We start from the raw sequence: 17,664 nt of genomic DNA on the forward strand, positions 1-17,664 counted from the left end.
GTATTTTATTTAGAGACAGAGTCTCTCTGAGTTGCTTAGCGCCTCACTGTTACTGAGGCTGCCTCTGAACTCCCGAGCCTCCTGCCTCAGCCTCCTGAGCCACTGGAATTACAGGTGTGTGCTACCATGCCTGGCTCTCTCTTCTTTCTTCTTTCTTCTTTCTCTTTCTCTCTCTCTCTCTCTCTCTCTCTTTTTCAACAACCACCATGTTAATCTAGACTCAATCACAAGCACGACCTGATCCCAAATTGAATCCCAACTCTGACCTGAAATCTCCAAGGTTAACCCAGCCTCACAACAGTCCAAACTTGAACTCCAATCCAAGGATACCAAACTCGCCCAGAACCTGGCTCCGACCTCAATGCCAACTCCAGCCTCAGTTCCCAACCCCAACTCTGGCAGAACAGCATCGCCAGCCCCGGTTCAGTCCAATCCCAGCCCCAAGTCCAAACCCAAGCTCTGACCTTAACCCCAGATCCAACGCCATGCCCATGCCCCGCAGCCCACCTCCAGCCCCCGACCCAGTGCCCATCTGCACCTTGGCAAAGCGCCTCATGTAGTGCCCCACGATCTGGGGGTCCGGGCACTCGAGCTTCTTGATGATCTCGAAGCTCTGGTTGAGCTGGGAGAAGACGTCCACCACCGAGCAGGAGAAGAGGGCGTGCTCCGAGGTCTGCTGGAACTGCAGGGCGCAGGCGCGGCTCAGAGGGCCCCGGCCCCAGCGCCCCTCTCCCTCCAGGGGCACCGTGGGGACAGGCACTGAGTGCCAGTGATGCAGAGCCACCTCTGAGGGTGGACACAGAGGCCATGGGTGGGTGGCAGGGTCAGGCTTCATGTGAGGCAGACGAAGATGGACCCTGTGGCAGATTGGTCTCACCTCAAGGACCACGGACACCCCAGGTGGGGTCCCAGCCGACCCCGGAACCAGGTCACCATGGGCACACTGGGAGTCTGGTCACTGCCGACCTTCTTACCCCGTCCTTCTTGTCCCGCTCCAGGGCGCCATGCAGGAAATCGCGGGACACCTCCTCATTCTCATCCAGCCACTGAATGACGAATGGTTCAAACCACCTGCAAGGGACAGCGGTGATGGGACCCGACCCTCTGCTCCCCTCCCCTCTGCTCTGCCTGGCCTCCCGCTGTGACCTCGGGGCTTCCCGCTCCCCTCCCGCACTGGGCTCGATGACACTGCCCCTGAAATGGGCCAAGCAGACACCGTCAGAGGAAGGCCCAGACTTTAGGGAACCCTGGCTCAGATCGACGGCCCGCGGTGAGTGCGTTCGCGCTCTGAGATCCTGTTCCCTACACGGTCCGCACTCTGCATCCGCGGATAACCCAACCGGGGATTCAACCAACTGGGGTTCAGAAACAGTGTGCAAACCCACACCCATTTAGTAGAAGGGACTCGAGACCCTCAGACTTTGGTGTCTGTGGGGTCCCGGGAGCAGCTCCCCCCGGGGAACCCAGGGCTGACTACACAGCGACCGCCCCACGGGGCTGCTGTGAGCCAGGAACAGCACCGCGCACAGTAGGCCCTCGGGAGTCGGTGCCACCATCCCAGCCCCCAACACTGCGCAGGCGTCAGACACGCCAAGTTCACATCCGGGCTCCATCTCTGACCTCCACTGGGTCAAGTCATCGGCATCTTTTAATCCTCCATTTCCTCTCCCTGGAAATGGGAATCGTAAGGCTCTCATGTCACCCCGCAGAACTGCCAGAAGGATTAAGTGAGAAGAGGCCACACCAGACAGCCCTGCACCGTCCTGGCCTCCGTGACCTCGGACGTTCTGGTTCCCGGAGTCCGCGGTCCAGTAGCCAGGAACCAAGGATCCCTGCCGCTCAGGGTCCCTTGGCAGGTCAGCTCTCGGCTCTGGCCTCCCGGCCATCGGCACAGTCCAGCCCTGGCCAGGCCTGGCTGAGGACTTACGCGGGGTACTCGGGCACACGGTCCTGAAGGCGGGAAGCTCTGCCACATACTCGTTTGTAGAGCCACTTGACCTTGAGTGCAGGTTCATGTAGTCGGCGCTCTTGCACAGGCGATGCTTGTCGTGCTCTGATGGTGGAAGGGTTGCCCCCATCAGCTGGGAGGGCCTGCCGCCCGGTCTGGGCACAAGGCTGCCCACTCGGGACGACTGGTGTCTGACGCAGGCAGAAGGGTCTAGGCACGTGCAGCCTTGGAGGGGATGCTGAGCAGGGGCTCCTGCAGCAGCAGGTTGGGGTGCAGGGGGACCTACCCTCCATGGCGTACTTCATGTCTTGGGCAAACAGATTCCACATCACTTCAGCACTGATTTTTCCCACATTCAGCTCTTGGGGGAACCTGGCAAAGGTCACGGAAACACGAACTCTTGGCAGACAGAAGGCAGAGGGCAGGGGCTGCTCCCCTTCCCTGCTCAGGTGGCAGTGTGAGGCAGGGCAGGGGCACCTGCATTTGGGTTAGCTGCGCCACTGCATTAAGGTCTCTGCCCATCAACCCATCCCTCCGGTCCTCCATCCATCATTCACTCACTGGTCCAAATATTGCCTATGCACCCAGCCAGCCATCTGCGCATCCAACCGTCCACCACTTCTCCACCTGTCCCCCATCTGTTCATTCACTCGCCACCCATCCACACATCTACCCAGCACCCACCTGGTTGTCTATTCACCTGCCCACCTTTTTCCTCCATCATTTCTCCATCCAGAAGTCCATCCATCATCATCCATCATCCATCATCCATCATCCATCCATTATCCATCCATCATCCATCATCCATCCATCATCCATCCATCCATCCATCCATCATCCATCATCCATCCATCCATCATCCATCATCCATCCATCATCCATCATCCATCCATCCATCCATCCATCATCCATCATCCATCATCCATCCATCCATCCATCCATCATCCATCATCCATCATCCATCATCCATCCATCATCCATCATCCATCCATCATCCGTTCATCCATCATCCATCCATTCATCTATCATCCATCATCCATTCATCCATCTATTCATTCATCCATCCATCCATCATCCATCCATTCATCCATCATCCATCATCCATCATCCATCCATCATCCATCCATCCATCCATCATCCATCAGCCATCCATCATCCATCATCCATCCATCCATCCATCCATCATCCATCATCCATCAGCCATCCATCCAGCCAGCCAGTCATCCATCATCCATCATCCATCATCCATCCATCATCCATCCATCCATCCAGCATCCGGTCATCCAGTCATCCAGCCATTCATCTATCATCCATCATCATTCATCCATCTATTCATTCATCCATCCATCCATCATCCATCACCCAATATCCATCCATTTATCCATCCATCCATCATCATCCATCCACACCCATCATCTATCCATCCATCTTTCCATCCTTCATCCATCCAAGGATTCATTCATGTATCCAGCCATCTATGCCCCATCCATTCCTTCACCTACCACTCATTCACCATCCACCCATCTGTCTGTCTCTCCATCCAGTCATCTCTCTGTCCATGCACCCCTCATCCACCCTGTGCTCCATCCAGCTAATCCATTATCTTAATTTGTATCTAAGTAACCAGAGATGTTAGCATCTCAAATTTAGGGGCCCCTTTAACACTCACCTCAGAGAGGAATAAAACACAGCAGCTGGTTCATCTAACACAGATGAGCACTTCACAGATACATAGATGCACATCAGCAACTGTGCACACATTCGCACAGTCATACAGTATTACACAATATTTATATTACACAATATTGTATGTTTAAATGCATTCCACAACTGCACACATATACACAATTCAACCCATTGACTGCAACTACACAAAATCCCATACGTACACACACTTCAGATATAAAGCAATTTAAATGCAAAACATTCGGCAGAGTATCTAACCTCAGTAAATACTGGAGCAACACTACTGTTCTTTATGAATTTACACACTTATGCAAAATCATACACACGTACACAGGTATTCACACAAGTGAGCACTTACAAAATACATACTACGTTCCTGCACACGATTTTCTGTATCTGAATTTCACAGGGCAAAGCCACACCCATGCCCCACCACACATATTCTATTTGTAATTGGACACAATCACCTGTATACACAAGACACAAAGTTGCACCTGTGCACACACACACAATAGCCCCTGAAGATGGGAACTCCTCAGGCGGGCAACTCACTGGTTGATGGCAGGGGGTGTAGGAATTCTTGTCCTCCTCGATGATAGACACGATGAGGGTGATCAGCTTGGACCAGAAGTCCAGGTTCTTGATGCTGGGGCCCTGCTCCTCCGGGGGAACCTCCCCCTTCTTGGCCTGGAAGGAACAGTGGTGACATTGGTCGGAGGGCTCGGGGGTGGTGACCGGCTGGTGCATTACAGGGGGCAGAAGTGGGGGAGGTGTGGAAGGTGAGGGCCGCCGGGGAAGCCTGCGTGGGAAGGACCTGGATTTGTGAAAACTGGACCCAAAGAGCTCGTGTCCACACGGCCCCATGACGCTTCAGACTTGGAGACTCAACTCAGAAAACCAAATGGAAATGAATTTCGTTGAATGAGCCCAACACCTGTGGAGCCATGGAATGGGATGAACGGAAACCACGCCACTCAGCTGAACAGAGGTCAGTCTCGAGTTGCTTCAGTGGAACTGAACCTGGGCCAACTGCACTGAATGGAGGGGGACTGGACCTAACTGGATCGAACGAAACTCAAATGAAGTCAACTGGACTCAATCTCATGAAGGCCTCCGAGGGTCAACGTCAACGTCCTGGAAATAAATAGACTTGAACTCAAGCCAAGCCCACTCAGCAACTGCTTCATCCCATCCCAAGTCAAGCCAAGTCAACCCAGCTCGAGGACTCAGGCCAACCAAAGCGTCAGCACTGGAAAGGAGCCCACGCCACACAAAACGATGCCATCAGCCCAACTTAACTGAGACCAGCCGCACCTAACCCAACACCCAGCTCAACACCAACCCAACCTTGTCGGGAACAACTTGACTGATGGAAATGGAGTGAATTTGGAATGGAATACAAATGAACGAATGGAAACGAATGAATTCAAAGTCAGGCTCAACCCAATCCAACTCAGTTGTTGGCTAATTTGTCAAGAGGGATCTTTTTTTCTTTTTTCTTTTGGTACTGGGGATGGAACCCAGGGATGCTTAACCACTGAGCCACATCCCAGTCCTTTTTTGTATTTTATTTAGAGACAAGTTCTTGCTGAGTTGCTTGGGCCTCTCTAAGTTTCTGAGGCTGGCTTAGACCTCGTGATCCTCCTGCCTCAGCCTCCCACATCAAGAGCAATCTTAACTCCATTTGACCAAATAGAAATTCCACTGATTCTAGCTGAACTCGGCCTAGCTGTATTTGGTTCACCTCACCTGGAATTCAATCAAGTGATCAATTTCACCCAAAGCGATTCAGTGTGAGGGACGCAGCCAGGTCCAGTGATGATCTCAGCTTTGGTGTCATATCCTAACAGAAGCCAGGCTAGGAGACACCCCAGCTCCTGCAGTCCCCCAGTTCCCCCATCTCAGTATCTGGCTGTCAATTTCCACAACTTCTCCTCCTACCAGAACATCAGCTCCTTCAAGCCTTACGGGCCGTCCTGAGGCGTTCTATGCATGGACAAGTATTTGTTGAATGATCTCAAATCAGTTGAAATGGCTGCAGCTAAACTCCACCCAAGAAACCCAGTTCAACCCGATGTGAACACCGTTGTCTGCTGAATTCCACTCAGCAAGCCGGTTCCTGAGCGGCCCACGTATGCCCAATGCCCAGCCCCTAACTGGATGTGATCTAAAGCTTCGATCTCATTAAATCTTTCCCCTGACCCAGAGGTAGGGCTCAGAGCACCCCGTAAAGAAGACACTGAGGCTCAGAACAGTTGAGCCCTTGAGGAAGGGCTGAGCCGGGGTGTGGGCCAGCGTCGGGTGGTGTCCTGCTCCCCTTCTGTCCGGCCGGCTCACCGGGTCGGTATGGTACTCCCGGCTGTACAGCTCGTGACAGTTGTTGAAGATGTACTCGTAGGTGGAGTTGAGGCAGGCCTTCACGCAGTCCTTCACCACCTGGCTGGCTCGGGAGGGCTCTGGAGTTCCTGAACCTGGAGGGAGGGAATGGGCATGGGTGGGCACGGCTGGGCAGGAGGCACCCTGGAAGCAGCCATGCTCGTTCTGCATTCAAGGAGATGCAGGTGGTGGTGTGAGGCAGGAGGTCAAGACCGCCACCAGAGATCGTGCACCCTTCACAAAAGGCCACCTCACCAAGAGGAAAGGGAGCTGGCGAGGACATGGAGAAAAGGGACCCTGCACTCTGGGAACGCCAGCCCCACTGGGAAGCCACCGTGGAAGCATATGGAGGTTCCTCACAAAATTAAAGATAGCCAGCCGGGTGCCGTGGCACACACCTGTAATCTCAGTGGCTGGGGAGGCTGAGGCAGGAGGATCACGAGTTCAAAGCCAGCCTGTCACTTAGCAAGGCCCTAAGCAACTCAGAGAGACCCTGTCTCAAAATAAAATACACAAAGGGCTTGGGATGTGGCCCATTGGTTGAGCACCCTTGGGTTCCATCCTGATACAAAAAAGATTTTTTTAATTAAAAATCGAACTACCATATGACCAGCAGCCTCAGGACTGGGCATGGATCAAGAGGAAATGGAATCAGTATGCTGAAGAGCCATCTGCACCCTGGGCTCACTGCACACCATTCACAACGGCCACAGAGGCGAAAGGACCCGAGGGGCCGTCACCCGAGAGATGGGGGAGGAAAACAGGGTCCGCCTATGTGCATAGCAAGACCATTGGCCATAAAAGGAACGGAGCCTAGCACTTGCAGCAACATGGGGGACTGGAGACCATCGTGGCAAGTGAAAATCCGGACACGGACAGACAGACGGCCACGGCTCACCGCAGGCGGAATCTAGAACCCTGGATCTCCTGGGAGGGAGTAGAATGCGGGTAGCAGAGGCGGTGGGGACCGGGAAGGGCGACCGAGACTCGCTGCCCCAGTGAGACAGGAGCCCGAGTCCCGCAGGCCCCACCCCGGGGAGCTCACGGGCGGGTCCCCTTTCCCACCTTCATCCGGAAGAAGGTGATGCTGGTGAGAAGGTCCACAGTGGATTTGAGGTCCTGGAGTCTCTCTGGGCTGCTGGCTGGGAAGTTGTTCTGTTGGAAGCGAGAGGGGGTGGGCTTATGAAGCAGGCTGGGGGAGACAGGAGTCCCCAAGTTTCCAGAGGCCGGCTGGGGGTGACGGGAACACCTCGGAGCCAGGGGCATGCACCTGGCTTCCCCTGGCCAACGGGTGCAGCTGCGCGCATGCGCACACACATGTCCCTCCCACGGTGAGGCTGGCTCCTCCCTTGCCGTGCCTCTGGGTAGCCGCCCGCCAGGCAAACAGGGGCGCCACGGGAGCCCACCATCGTGGCGCACTTCTCACCCGGTACATGGAGAGGTCGATCCTTAGGGAGTTGTGCAGCTGGTCTAGCAGTTTCACAAAGCGCTCTTTCTGAGGACGCAGGGGAGGATGGAGGTTGGATGGAGGCTGGCCTTAGTGGTCTAGAGAAAGTAGCCGACCTCTGCCATACGGGCTGAGGGCCTGCTGTTCACTCAGTGCACCCCAGTCCCCACGAGCAGAACCCTCATCACATCCATTTGCATTCTACAGCATTCTACAGAGGACCAAGCCCAAGCTCAGAGAAGGAGAGTGACTGGTGCAAAGTCACACAGCAAGTCAGGTCCAGATTGGGAAACCGGAACTCAAGCAAGACCCAGGCAGCACTACGTTGGGATCTCCCTCACACCACCCTCCCCCCGGTCCCCAGCCCTGGGACTGACCCCAAAGTTGGAGGCGGCAAAGCGATCCGAGGCAGACACGTTGGTGGAGGCGGTGGTGTGCGCATAGTAGGCATTGATGTTGGCGAGCAGGGTGCTCATGACAGCGGGCACCCCGGGGCACATGTACTTGGAGGAGAGGCAGGCAAAGTGGCTGGGGAAAGGAGTGGGAGGCACTGGGCTCAGGCCAAGACGGCTGAGGTCCCCCAGGGTGCCTCTGAGGGGCACCAGCAAGCAGCTGCCCCTCGGCCCCCAATCAGCTCCTGTCCTTCTGCCCTGAGTTCCTCTGCATCTCCTGGCTCCACCTTTCCAGCCTTCTGGGTTGCCCAATATCTGCCAGCTCTGGCTCTCTCATCCCTGTCCCTACAGCCATTACCAATGGCACCCTAGCCAGGCGCGGTGGCGCACGCCTGCAATCCACGCTCAGGAGGCTGAGGCAGGAGGATCTCAAGTTCAAAGCCAGCCTCAGCAACTTAGCGAGACTAAGCAACTCAGTGAGAACCTGTCCCTAAATAAAATATAAAAAGAACTGGGGATGTGGCTCAGGGGTTTGAGGGCCCCTGGGTTCAATCCCTGGGTACAAAAACCCAAAACCACAGCAGCCTAGTGCTCTCCAGGGGAACTGTGTAACCCTGCCACGCCCACGCCCTCCCACCCCACACCTACCAGTGTCCCCTGGGGGCCCCCCTCCCATTTTCTGCACCCCTGCAGGCCCCCAGGACTGCAGCTCACGTCATGGCTTGGTAGATGGACTCAACGCCGTAGCGCATGGCGAACTCGTCCACGATCTCCTGCGCCGTCTCATCGTAGTAGACCTTCCAGGCGTCGTCCCCCTTGGCGTCTGGGATCTTCACCACCCCATTGTTCTGCACGTCCGTCACAAAGTGGAACAGATTCTGCGGCCATCGGGGAGCAGGTGTCATGATAGGGAGCATGAGGGGCTGCAGGGGTGCAGCTCCCCCGCCTGGGTGGCTTTGGTCACCTTATTCACTGAGCTGCCCATTCATTCCCCTCGCCCCTCAGCTACCCCACATTTTTCCATACTCCCAGTAACTCAACCTCACTTCCGTCCACCACTCTGCCATCCATCCTTGGGGTCACCCATCCACCAATCTGTCCACCCAGGCACTTGTCCATCCACCCACCTGCCCCCAGGCCCCCCATCCTTCCTTTTAATAATTCAACCACACATCTATCCATCCGTCCATCCATCCATCCCATAACCCACCCACAACTTAGTCCATGTCTCCGGTCATTCCGCCTTCCGTCCAGTCCATCATCTGTTCACCGCCAACGTTCCTGTCCATCTATTCACTCATCCAACGGTTACCTATGCATCTTTCCAATCAAAGCCACACCCTCTCCCCGCCATCTACCCAGCTTAGTCTCCCCGCCCCACCCTTCATCCATCCAATAGAACCTGTCCATTCATCCGTCCATCATCCGTCTTTCTCTCCAGCCACCCACCCAGGCGCCTCTGCTCCTGGTAACTCCCCAGGCATCCATCTCTCCATCCCGCTGTTCCTGCCTCCTCCCGCCAGCTCAGCCTTGGCTCACTCAGTCGCTCACCCGCCTCTCCACCCATACAATTCCCTTACCACGCCCTCATCCACTCCATCGCTCATTCATCCACCAGCATTCATTAGAAGACAGAGAGAGAGAGAGAGAGAGAGAGAGAGAGAGAGAGAGAGAGAGATTGAGTCCTGAGTATAGTTCCCTCCAGAAGCCCCTGGGCAGCTAAAGAGACAGATGGACACACAAAGTCCAACCCAACCCTGCGTGTTCCATTCCAATGGAAGGAGAGCTGTGGGGTTGAGCAGCGAGAGTGTCCGGAGATCAGGGGGGGCTTCCCGGAGGAGGGGGCCCGGAGCCTGACCTTGATTAATGGAGAGGAGGCGCCCAGGTAGAGGGGGGCAGCATGGGGGACAGGCTGAGAGGCACAGGGAAGTGTGAATAGTGGGGCCGGAAAGAGGACAGGGAGCAGCAGCAGGTGGTAGTGGCCAGTGAAGGCAGCAGGGAGGCCCTGCATAGGCGGTCCCAGCGAGCTCTGAAGGCGGCTCAGCGGGGCTCACCTCGTGCAGACAGGTGTACTGGACGTGGTAGGGGGCCACCTTCTCCTCGCCTTTGATCTCCACACTGATGTGCAGCCGGATGGCGCCTGACACGGCCGATTTGTCGGTTCTCTTGTCTGCAGGGCAGAAAGGGACGGTGGTCCCGGAGCTTCCGAGCACAGCACTGGGCTCCTTTAAGGTCTGCGTCACTCTCTAGTCCTTCCGGACTCAGACTCAGGCCTGGGGGCCGCCCTGGGCTTGCATCTGCTCCCTCAGACCAGAATTCCCCAGTCCCGGCCTCTGCCCTCAGACAGGTCCTAGACCTCCATTCTTCACTGAGATTAAGTGCTTGAGTCTGCGTCTCCCTCCTTAGACCAGCAGCTCCCCAGACTGAAGTCTCAGGCCCTGCCTCCCCTCAGACGCTCTCCCCAGCATCTGGTCCCCTTCTCAGGCAGGGTTCCCGAGTCCAGGCCTCTCTCCTCAGATGAGGGTCTCCAGGTCTCATTTTCTGCCTCCCCAATCTGAACAAGATACCTAGATGTCTCCTAATCAGCCAACGATGCTCGTGATCTCTGCTCAACCTCCCAGATGGGGTTCTCCCTATGCCCTCAGACTGTGCAGGCATGCCACCTCTTCCATCAGATCACGTGCCCCAAATTCTACGCATCTTTTTAGATGGGGGTCTCTGGTCCACAGGACTCTGCTCGGATTGGGATTCCCAAAGCATAGCCCTGTCCTTGGACTAGAATCTCAAAGCTCAGCCTTCCTCGGTAGATTGGGTCTCTGGGTCTGGGTCTCTCCCCTCAGAATGGGTTCCCAGGTCCTGCTTCCTGTGTCCCCCATGGGACTGGGACATGGAGATTCTGCCCTTCCCCTTCTTGCCTTCCTGTACCAAATTAAGAACTTCCTGGGCTCTGCTCACCCTCTCGTCCTTGGTGTTTCCTGCCCCTACCAAAATGGGCCCACAGATCCTGCCTCCCCCACCAGATTAGCTTTCTCAACCAAGCTCCTTCTGAGACCCCGGCTGTCCCCTGCGCTGGGCTTCAGCCCTGTCTGGTTTCCTGGGGACCCCCTCCCCTCACTCACCCAGATTGTACCACACGTCCATCTCGCCGCTGAGTGTCCGAACCTCGATGATGGTCTGCCCCAGGAAGTCATCAGACTCCCTCTTGAACCTCTGCTTCACGCGGGATTTGATGTCATCATCCTCATCCCAGACGCGGACCTTGATGCGGTCAGAGGAGTTGTGACATTCACTGTGCAGGGAGGAGGAGGCAAGGGCAGGCCTCAGGCAGGTGGCACACGCCCAGTCTTGGAACCCTCTTTGGTTACCCCAGAAGCGAGCTCTATGTGGGACTGGGGACCCAGCCGGGTGCTTACAAGTGGAAATTTTCTTCCCACACGGGGTTGAGGTTCCCATAGATGGTTTTTGTCCGTTTCTTCGTCTTCCCAACCTGGACTGTGACGTAAGGGTCGCTGGATCCCGTCTTGTCCTTTGCCTGCAAGCCCTGGGCACAGACCACTAGAAGACACACAGGACAGACATGGAGTTCAGGATGAGGCACACCAAGAACAGGTACTACCACATGCTCTGGGCTGCTTACCCAGGACACGGTGACATGACCTGGCATAACAGCAGGGTGTACTAGGCTTGCCGGAGATTAACACAGAAGGTGCCCTTGACCTATGAAAGATGGCAAGGTGCCCAGCCACCCCGCCCATGGGTGGGATCACTCTCAGGCATGTGCACATTCTGGGCTATTTCCCTGAGGTCCCAGGAGGACTGAGTCCCAGCAGCACAGGAAATCATCTACTCTTTTGCACTCTCTGCAGGACCCTATTCCCAGACTCAAGTCCCTGTATCCCACCTGAACTTCCTGAGGTCAACTCCTGAGAAACCTAAATGCCCTGAAATTCTCCTCCTCCAGCCTGCTTCTGGGGAGGTTCAAATGCGGTTGGGCACGGATAAACATTCCAGCGCTCTTGCCTTGGTGGGACCACTCTGACACATACACTAAACACTGTCCCCCAGTGTCCCAGGAGGCTCTGGGCCCTAGTTGTCACAGTATTGCCTGTTCATCAGCATGCCCACAGGGATCCTTCCTTTGATGTTGCAGTTCCCCAGCCCTCACCGGGGCCTCTGATCCACGTGCCTTCAACTTGCTTGGCGGTCTCCTTCATTGCGCATGTGCACATGGCAAGCACACGCAAGAACTTGGAACAGACACAGACACGGACGCACCCAAGTAGAAGGCAGCAAAGCCGAGCGACCTGGGCGTGGGGCAGCGCACAGGGGGCTGAGAAGAACGGGCTGCGCCGTGACCTGCGCCTCACCAGTGATGCTGATCTTGGCCGACCACTTGGACGTGCCGTCCAGCACGCTCTGCTTGACCGCCTTCATCTGCTGCGTGTGTGCGGTCTTGGTCACAGCGAAGATTTCCTGGATGAGCTCGAAGATCTCGGGCTTGTTGCGCTCCCGGATCTTCATGCGGTCTTTGAGCACCATGATGATGTTCTGCGTCCTGTCCTCTGCCCCGTGCTTGGAGCTCTTCTCAGCGGCCCCTGCCGATGATGGATGGCTGTCACTGTCCCTAGGGCGTCCCGCCCAGAGGAACAAGCGCCCCCCCACACACACACTCAAGAGCTTCCTTGGCTGGGACCACCGGCAACTTTAGCCATGGGAGCTCCACCAGAAACTAGCTTCCTACCTGCTCTCTGAATGCCCCTACACTGGCCTTACACTCTGGTCCCCTGCCTGAGCCCCGCCCCAGTCCTCGCTCCTCCTTGAGCCACGCCTCCTCTGAGACACACCCTCGCCCTCGCCATTGAACCACGCCCATTCTGAGTCCCCGCCCACTCTGAGTCTCCCGCTTACGTGGAGTTCCTTCCCCTTCTCGGTGTCTGGCCCTCTCTGAATCCTTTTCCCCTGAGGTCCCCACGTCGGTCCAGCTCCTTGTGAGTCGTCGCCCCTGTCCCAGCCACCTCCTCTCCAATCCCGAGCGGGGCGCATCCTCACCATCTGAGGCCCAGCCCCTCTTAGACCCTCTGCCCGTCCTCCCCAGTCCCTCCCGCGTCTCCGCTTCCGGCCCAGTCTTCCTCCGCGAGCGTCTCCCACTCAGAGCTGGTTCCCTCTCTGAGATCCTTTCCTCCTCCAAGCTAGACTTATTTTTCTCTAGGGAACACCTCTTCCTATTAACCCTGCTTCTCGCTCCGCCTCAAGCCCCCACCACCCCTCGTTGACCCCTTCCCCGCCCCTGGTCCCTTAGCTCAACCTCCTAACCCTCCTGTCCCATCTCTCTTACCCCTCCCGCCTCTCGGAGCGCTGCTCCCAGTCTTGTCCCTCCTGGGAAGCCCGCCCACAGCCCTGTCCAGGTTAGCGGTCCCAGCTCGGGGGCGCCCCTCCTCTTCAGCTGCCTGCCCCGCCCTCTGCTCGGAGCTCCGCCCCCAGCCTGGCCCCGCCCACCTGCCCGCCTGAGGCCCCGTCCGCCCGCACCCGTCGCCAGCCCGGCACTCACTCTGCAGGCAGTCTGCGTTGAGCAGGTCCTGGCACTTCTCGTGGCACTTGACGCCGCACTCGGTGCAGCGCATGCCCTGCCGCGCGATGCCCCACAGCAGCCCTTCGCACTCATAGCAGTAGGTGGGCGTGGTGGCCGTCCACACTTCGAAGTTGTGTGGCGTTGTGCAGGAGATGGGGTAGATTAAGGCTTGCAGGGTCTTCTTGTAAACGTGGTTTTTCTGCGGGGACGGAGGGGAAGCGGTATGGGCCCCCGGGACCCCTAACCTGAGGGGCACTGGCCCTGCCTTGTCTCCCCTCCCCATCCCCACGCTGAATGCAGTGAAGTCCCGGTCCCTCCCCTCTCCGTGTTGCTCATCTGTGTCACATCCCTCCTCTTCCTGACAACAGAGGAGGCCATGAGAGGCTTGGACACTTGAGGAGCCCCCCCCCCGCCGCCAAGTTCACCCGTAATTCAGGGAGGGGATGCCCCACATACCAGCTCTTCGTTGTTCAACGTGCTGGAGGCCAAGGCCGAGGTGATGCCAGCTTTTCTGGACTGGACCAGAGACTGCGGCAAGAAAGTCACAGAGGGAGTCACAGCCACCGATGGGTAGGGTCAGTGCAGATTGGGGCCACCAGTCACAGATTGGGGTCACCATGACCAATTGGAGATAGGTTACAGACAGCAGCGGCAGCAGATCCAGCAAAGAAGAAGAAGTGACAGAGGCTGAGGCAGGAGCTACGCTGGGAGGTGAGCAACCCTGCACCCACGCCTGTCCACCACAGTTAGAACCTGGGGGTCACACCTGGCAGTGATCGCCAGCACAGAGCAAAACCATCAGCCACTCCATGAACCAAGGTAGGTCAGAGGTGGGAATCAAGGTTCCCCCAGAACCCATGATTGGGGGACAGTTGGAAGTACCCCATGTAGGTGGATTTGGAGAGGAGACTCTGGGGACCCAAGTCTCCATCACTCACCATGGCCTGAAATGTCCACGAAGCACATAGGATAGAAATCAGATTACATTAGTTCCAGAAAATGCCTAGCCAGGACCCAGCCCCAGCACCACCAAGGGCAGTAGTGCAGGTTGCGCATGCGCGCGTCTGCTGGGTGGTGAAAGGCACAGGCACTTACCAGGTCGCTCACAAGCGGGATAGGCTTTCTCTTGCGGATGTCCGGCATGCTGTCGATGATGATGAGACCACCCCCAGGCCTGTAAGACACACGAGGACGTGAAGGCCCAGGCATCCCCAGTCCCCATGCAGATATCACTTGAAGCCTACACAGGATACTGAGGTGCCAAGGGTTCAGCGGTGTCCAGCAAAAAGATATGCTGAAGCCCTAACCCCAATAAGTAGTTCAGAATGTGACTTTGTTTTATTTTTTGTGGTGTTGGGGATGGAACCCAGGGCCTTGTATGTGCTACGCAAGTACTTTACCACTGAGCCACACCCTCAACCACTGACCCCCCCCCCCAAAGATGTGAGCGTACTTGGAAATAGGGTCACTGCAGATGTAATTAGTTAAAATGAGGTCTTAGTGGAGTAGAGGGCCCTTAATCCAATATGACTGGAGTTCTTATTGGAAGAGACACACAGGGAAAAGACAGTCAGGTGACAACAGAGGTGGCCATCAGATGATGCATTCACAAACCAGGTGGCCCAGGATTTGGAACAAACACTAGAAGCCAGAGAGGCAAAAAAGGACTGTCCCCTTCAGATTTCAGAGGACATGCAGCCCTACCCGTACCTTGATTTCAGACTTCTAGCCTCCAGAGCTGTGAGAGAATAAATCCCCCCTTGTTTTAAGCCACTGAGTTTCTGTTACTTTATTCCTGCAGCCCTAGGAAATGAAGACCTGAGGCCTCAACTTCCACATCTGGGAAATGGGGAGATGATGCAGGTGTCCACATTAAATGAAAAACTAAATTAAAGCAAATCTCAATGCTATACTAAAATATATAGGGAAACTTACTGACACCCAACATTGGAAATACGTGTGCATTTAAAAAAATCTATCTGAGGAGTGATTTCAAAGGGGAGGGAAGCGGGAAATGGGAACTGGAATTGTTTGCATTATTGCTTTTTGGGGTTTTGCCTCAGCTGCCAAAATGGCTGCTGTGGCAGAGGTGGTAGTGAGTTCTCCGAATCCCCCTTACTGAGAGGTGCGGCCCAGCGATTTCAGGGCGTGGCTCCTCTCTGAAGGTTCCTATTGGTCAATGGGAGATCCCCGCAGCCAATGACTGTGGACGAGACCCGAGTTGTTTATGTTAGGAGCCTCCCCAAGCTTCAGACTGAGGGTTGGAGGCGAATGGACCACGGTGGGTTGGGCTGCTTCCCTAGCCAGACACTGCCCGCCTGGTAGGTCTCTCCCGAGAGCACCTGCTCCAGAAACCGTGAGCGCAGGAATCCACATTCCAGGCTCTGCATCGGGCAATCTCCGGCAGGGGCACCTGCTCATTTGCTTTGGAGTCCCAGCCACTTATCTCCCTGCCTGTTTGCAAAGGACATACAGGGGAGGAGGTCACTCTCTTGCTGCTATTTCCAAACGCGAATCTCATTAAAAATTATCTTGTGCATCCTGTAATCTCACCAGCCAACACCCCTGCAAATCTAAAGAGGTCAGATATGACAGCATGCTCCACTTAAGTCTAAATGACTGTCGTCAATTAAAGAGTCGGCAACTTTAGCGAGAATCTGGGAAACTCAGAAACAGAATTGAAGCAAATAGTGTGCGCCAGGGTTGCGGATGGCGGACAAGGGAATTGGTTTCTGCTTTATTTTAAATTTATTTCTGGTGGGTGTGGTGGCATGTGCCTGAAGTCTTGGCTTCTTAGGAGGCTGAAGAAGGAGGACTGCTTGAACCCAGGGGGCCAGCCTGGGCAATATAGGGAGACCCAATTTCAAAACTAAGCAAAACAGTTTTCTAAGCGGCAATGGTCTTGAATTATGCAAGTACCTTGAACAAAGCACAGATCTCCTGGGACTCAGTTCCCCCCATTAACCTAAGGGCAGCAGAGCCCCCTAGCCATTCAATATCTTTTAATCAGTTCACAGGTTACCATATTTGGTATCTGAGTGTGGTGGAGGGTCGTCTGTGGTGGCCATATTATTTCACCCCCGTCACTTCTGAGGATTGAGCCCAGGTGCTCTGCCACTGAGCTACACCCCACCTCCTTTTTAGTTTATTTTTGAGACAGGATCTTGCTAAGTTGCTCAGGCTGGCCTCAAATTTGCTATCCTCATGCCTCAGTCACCTGAGTAGCTAAGATTACAGGTGTGTGCCATCAAGCCACATTATCTTGCCAAATATCTGTTTCCTGTCTAAATGAGGTCACCCCGCACCCCCACGAGGCTGGCCCTCTTGAGCAGATCAGCCGTAAGCTCTGGGTTCATAACTCCCTCCTACTTCTTTTAGTACTGCTACTCACCCGCCTTTGAACCACAGGGATTTGGACATCTCTCCTTCCCCCCGGGCCTACAGGACAGACAGACATGGTTAGTGTGGTTGTCCCCCCACCCCAGGGCAGACTCCACATTTAATTCTGCTCCCCTTTAGGTTGTGTGTCCTTAGGGAGTTCTCTGGTTTTCTCTGATCCTTAGTTTGTCCATCTTTAAAGTGGGCTGGGGGCGCTTCTAGCTCTCACCACCGTCAATCAAATCTCATCTGTCAAATTTGGGGATTTGCTAGTATCATCTTCAACAAAAGCTTGTCCTCTATAGCTCTGGCATATAAAAAGGCAGCACTCTTTTTTGAAATAATGTTGAAATATTTTGCATATTATATTTTTTTTCCTTTGTGGTGCTGGGGATGCAACCTGGACCTTGCACACACTAGGCAAGTGCCCCACCACTGAGCCGCAGCCAGTCAGAATGTCACTCATCTTCATCTGTTACCCTCTCCAGCAAGCTCTCCTGATCGCCTCGGGGTAGTTTTATGTGTCTTCTGTGAAACCCTATTTATTTTTCTTGTCATATCACTAGTTCCACTGGCAACAGTGAAGGCTGCATTTAACTTTCTGATTTGGTGAAAGTTATTCACTAGACATTTTTATTATATACTCATTCTTCCCCTTTGAATTTAGAATCATGTGATTGTATTAATTAGTCAAAAATAATCTAAAATTCTATTTTAAAACAAATAAGGCATTCGGTTTGAAATTTCTGTGACTTTGATATTTGATGGTCTCGGTGTTGTTTAGGATCTCCTGCCAGCCCCACCCTAGTTGGAAGGTTCATGCTAGGTGACACAGCCCAGGTGGGCTGAATCAAGGAATAATGAATGC

The 17,664-nt window shown here is 55.0% G+C and overlaps 1 protein-coding gene across 1 annotated transcript in view; it reads right to left on the bottom strand.

The window, feature by feature from the left end:
- The window catches only part of UNC13A (unc-13 homolog A), a 60,761-nt gene that overhangs the window by 17,690 nt on the left and 25,407 nt on the right, over positions 1 to 17,664 (bottom strand). Inside the window, 21 exon segments of the mRNA XM_079114755.1 lie at positions 539 to 682; positions 975 to 1,071; positions 1,928 to 1,950; positions 1,956 to 2,053; positions 2,235 to 2,320; positions 4,187 to 4,194; positions 4,196 to 4,321; positions 5,972 to 6,081; positions 6,084 to 6,105; positions 7,076 to 7,165; positions 7,437 to 7,505; positions 7,835 to 7,985; positions 8,564 to 8,727; positions 9,904 to 10,019; positions 10,969 to 11,138; positions 11,263 to 11,404; positions 12,217 to 12,444; positions 13,398 to 13,617; positions 13,875 to 13,946; positions 14,514 to 14,592; positions 16,810 to 16,856. Of these exon segments, the coding sequence (XP_078970881.1) occupies positions 539 to 682; positions 975 to 1,071; positions 1,928 to 1,950; positions 1,956 to 2,053; positions 2,235 to 2,320; positions 4,187 to 4,194; positions 4,196 to 4,321; positions 5,972 to 6,081; positions 6,084 to 6,105; positions 7,076 to 7,165; positions 7,437 to 7,505; positions 7,835 to 7,985; positions 8,564 to 8,727; positions 9,904 to 10,019; positions 10,969 to 11,138; positions 11,263 to 11,404; positions 12,217 to 12,444; positions 13,398 to 13,617; positions 13,875 to 13,946; positions 14,514 to 14,592; positions 16,810 to 16,856 (2,262 nt within the window).

This window comes from Sciurus vulgaris (genome assembly GCF_902686455.1).
Source record: "Sciurus vulgaris genome assembly, chromosome: 16".
NCBI lineage: Eukaryota > Metazoa > Chordata > Mammalia > Rodentia > Sciuridae > Sciurus > Sciurus vulgaris.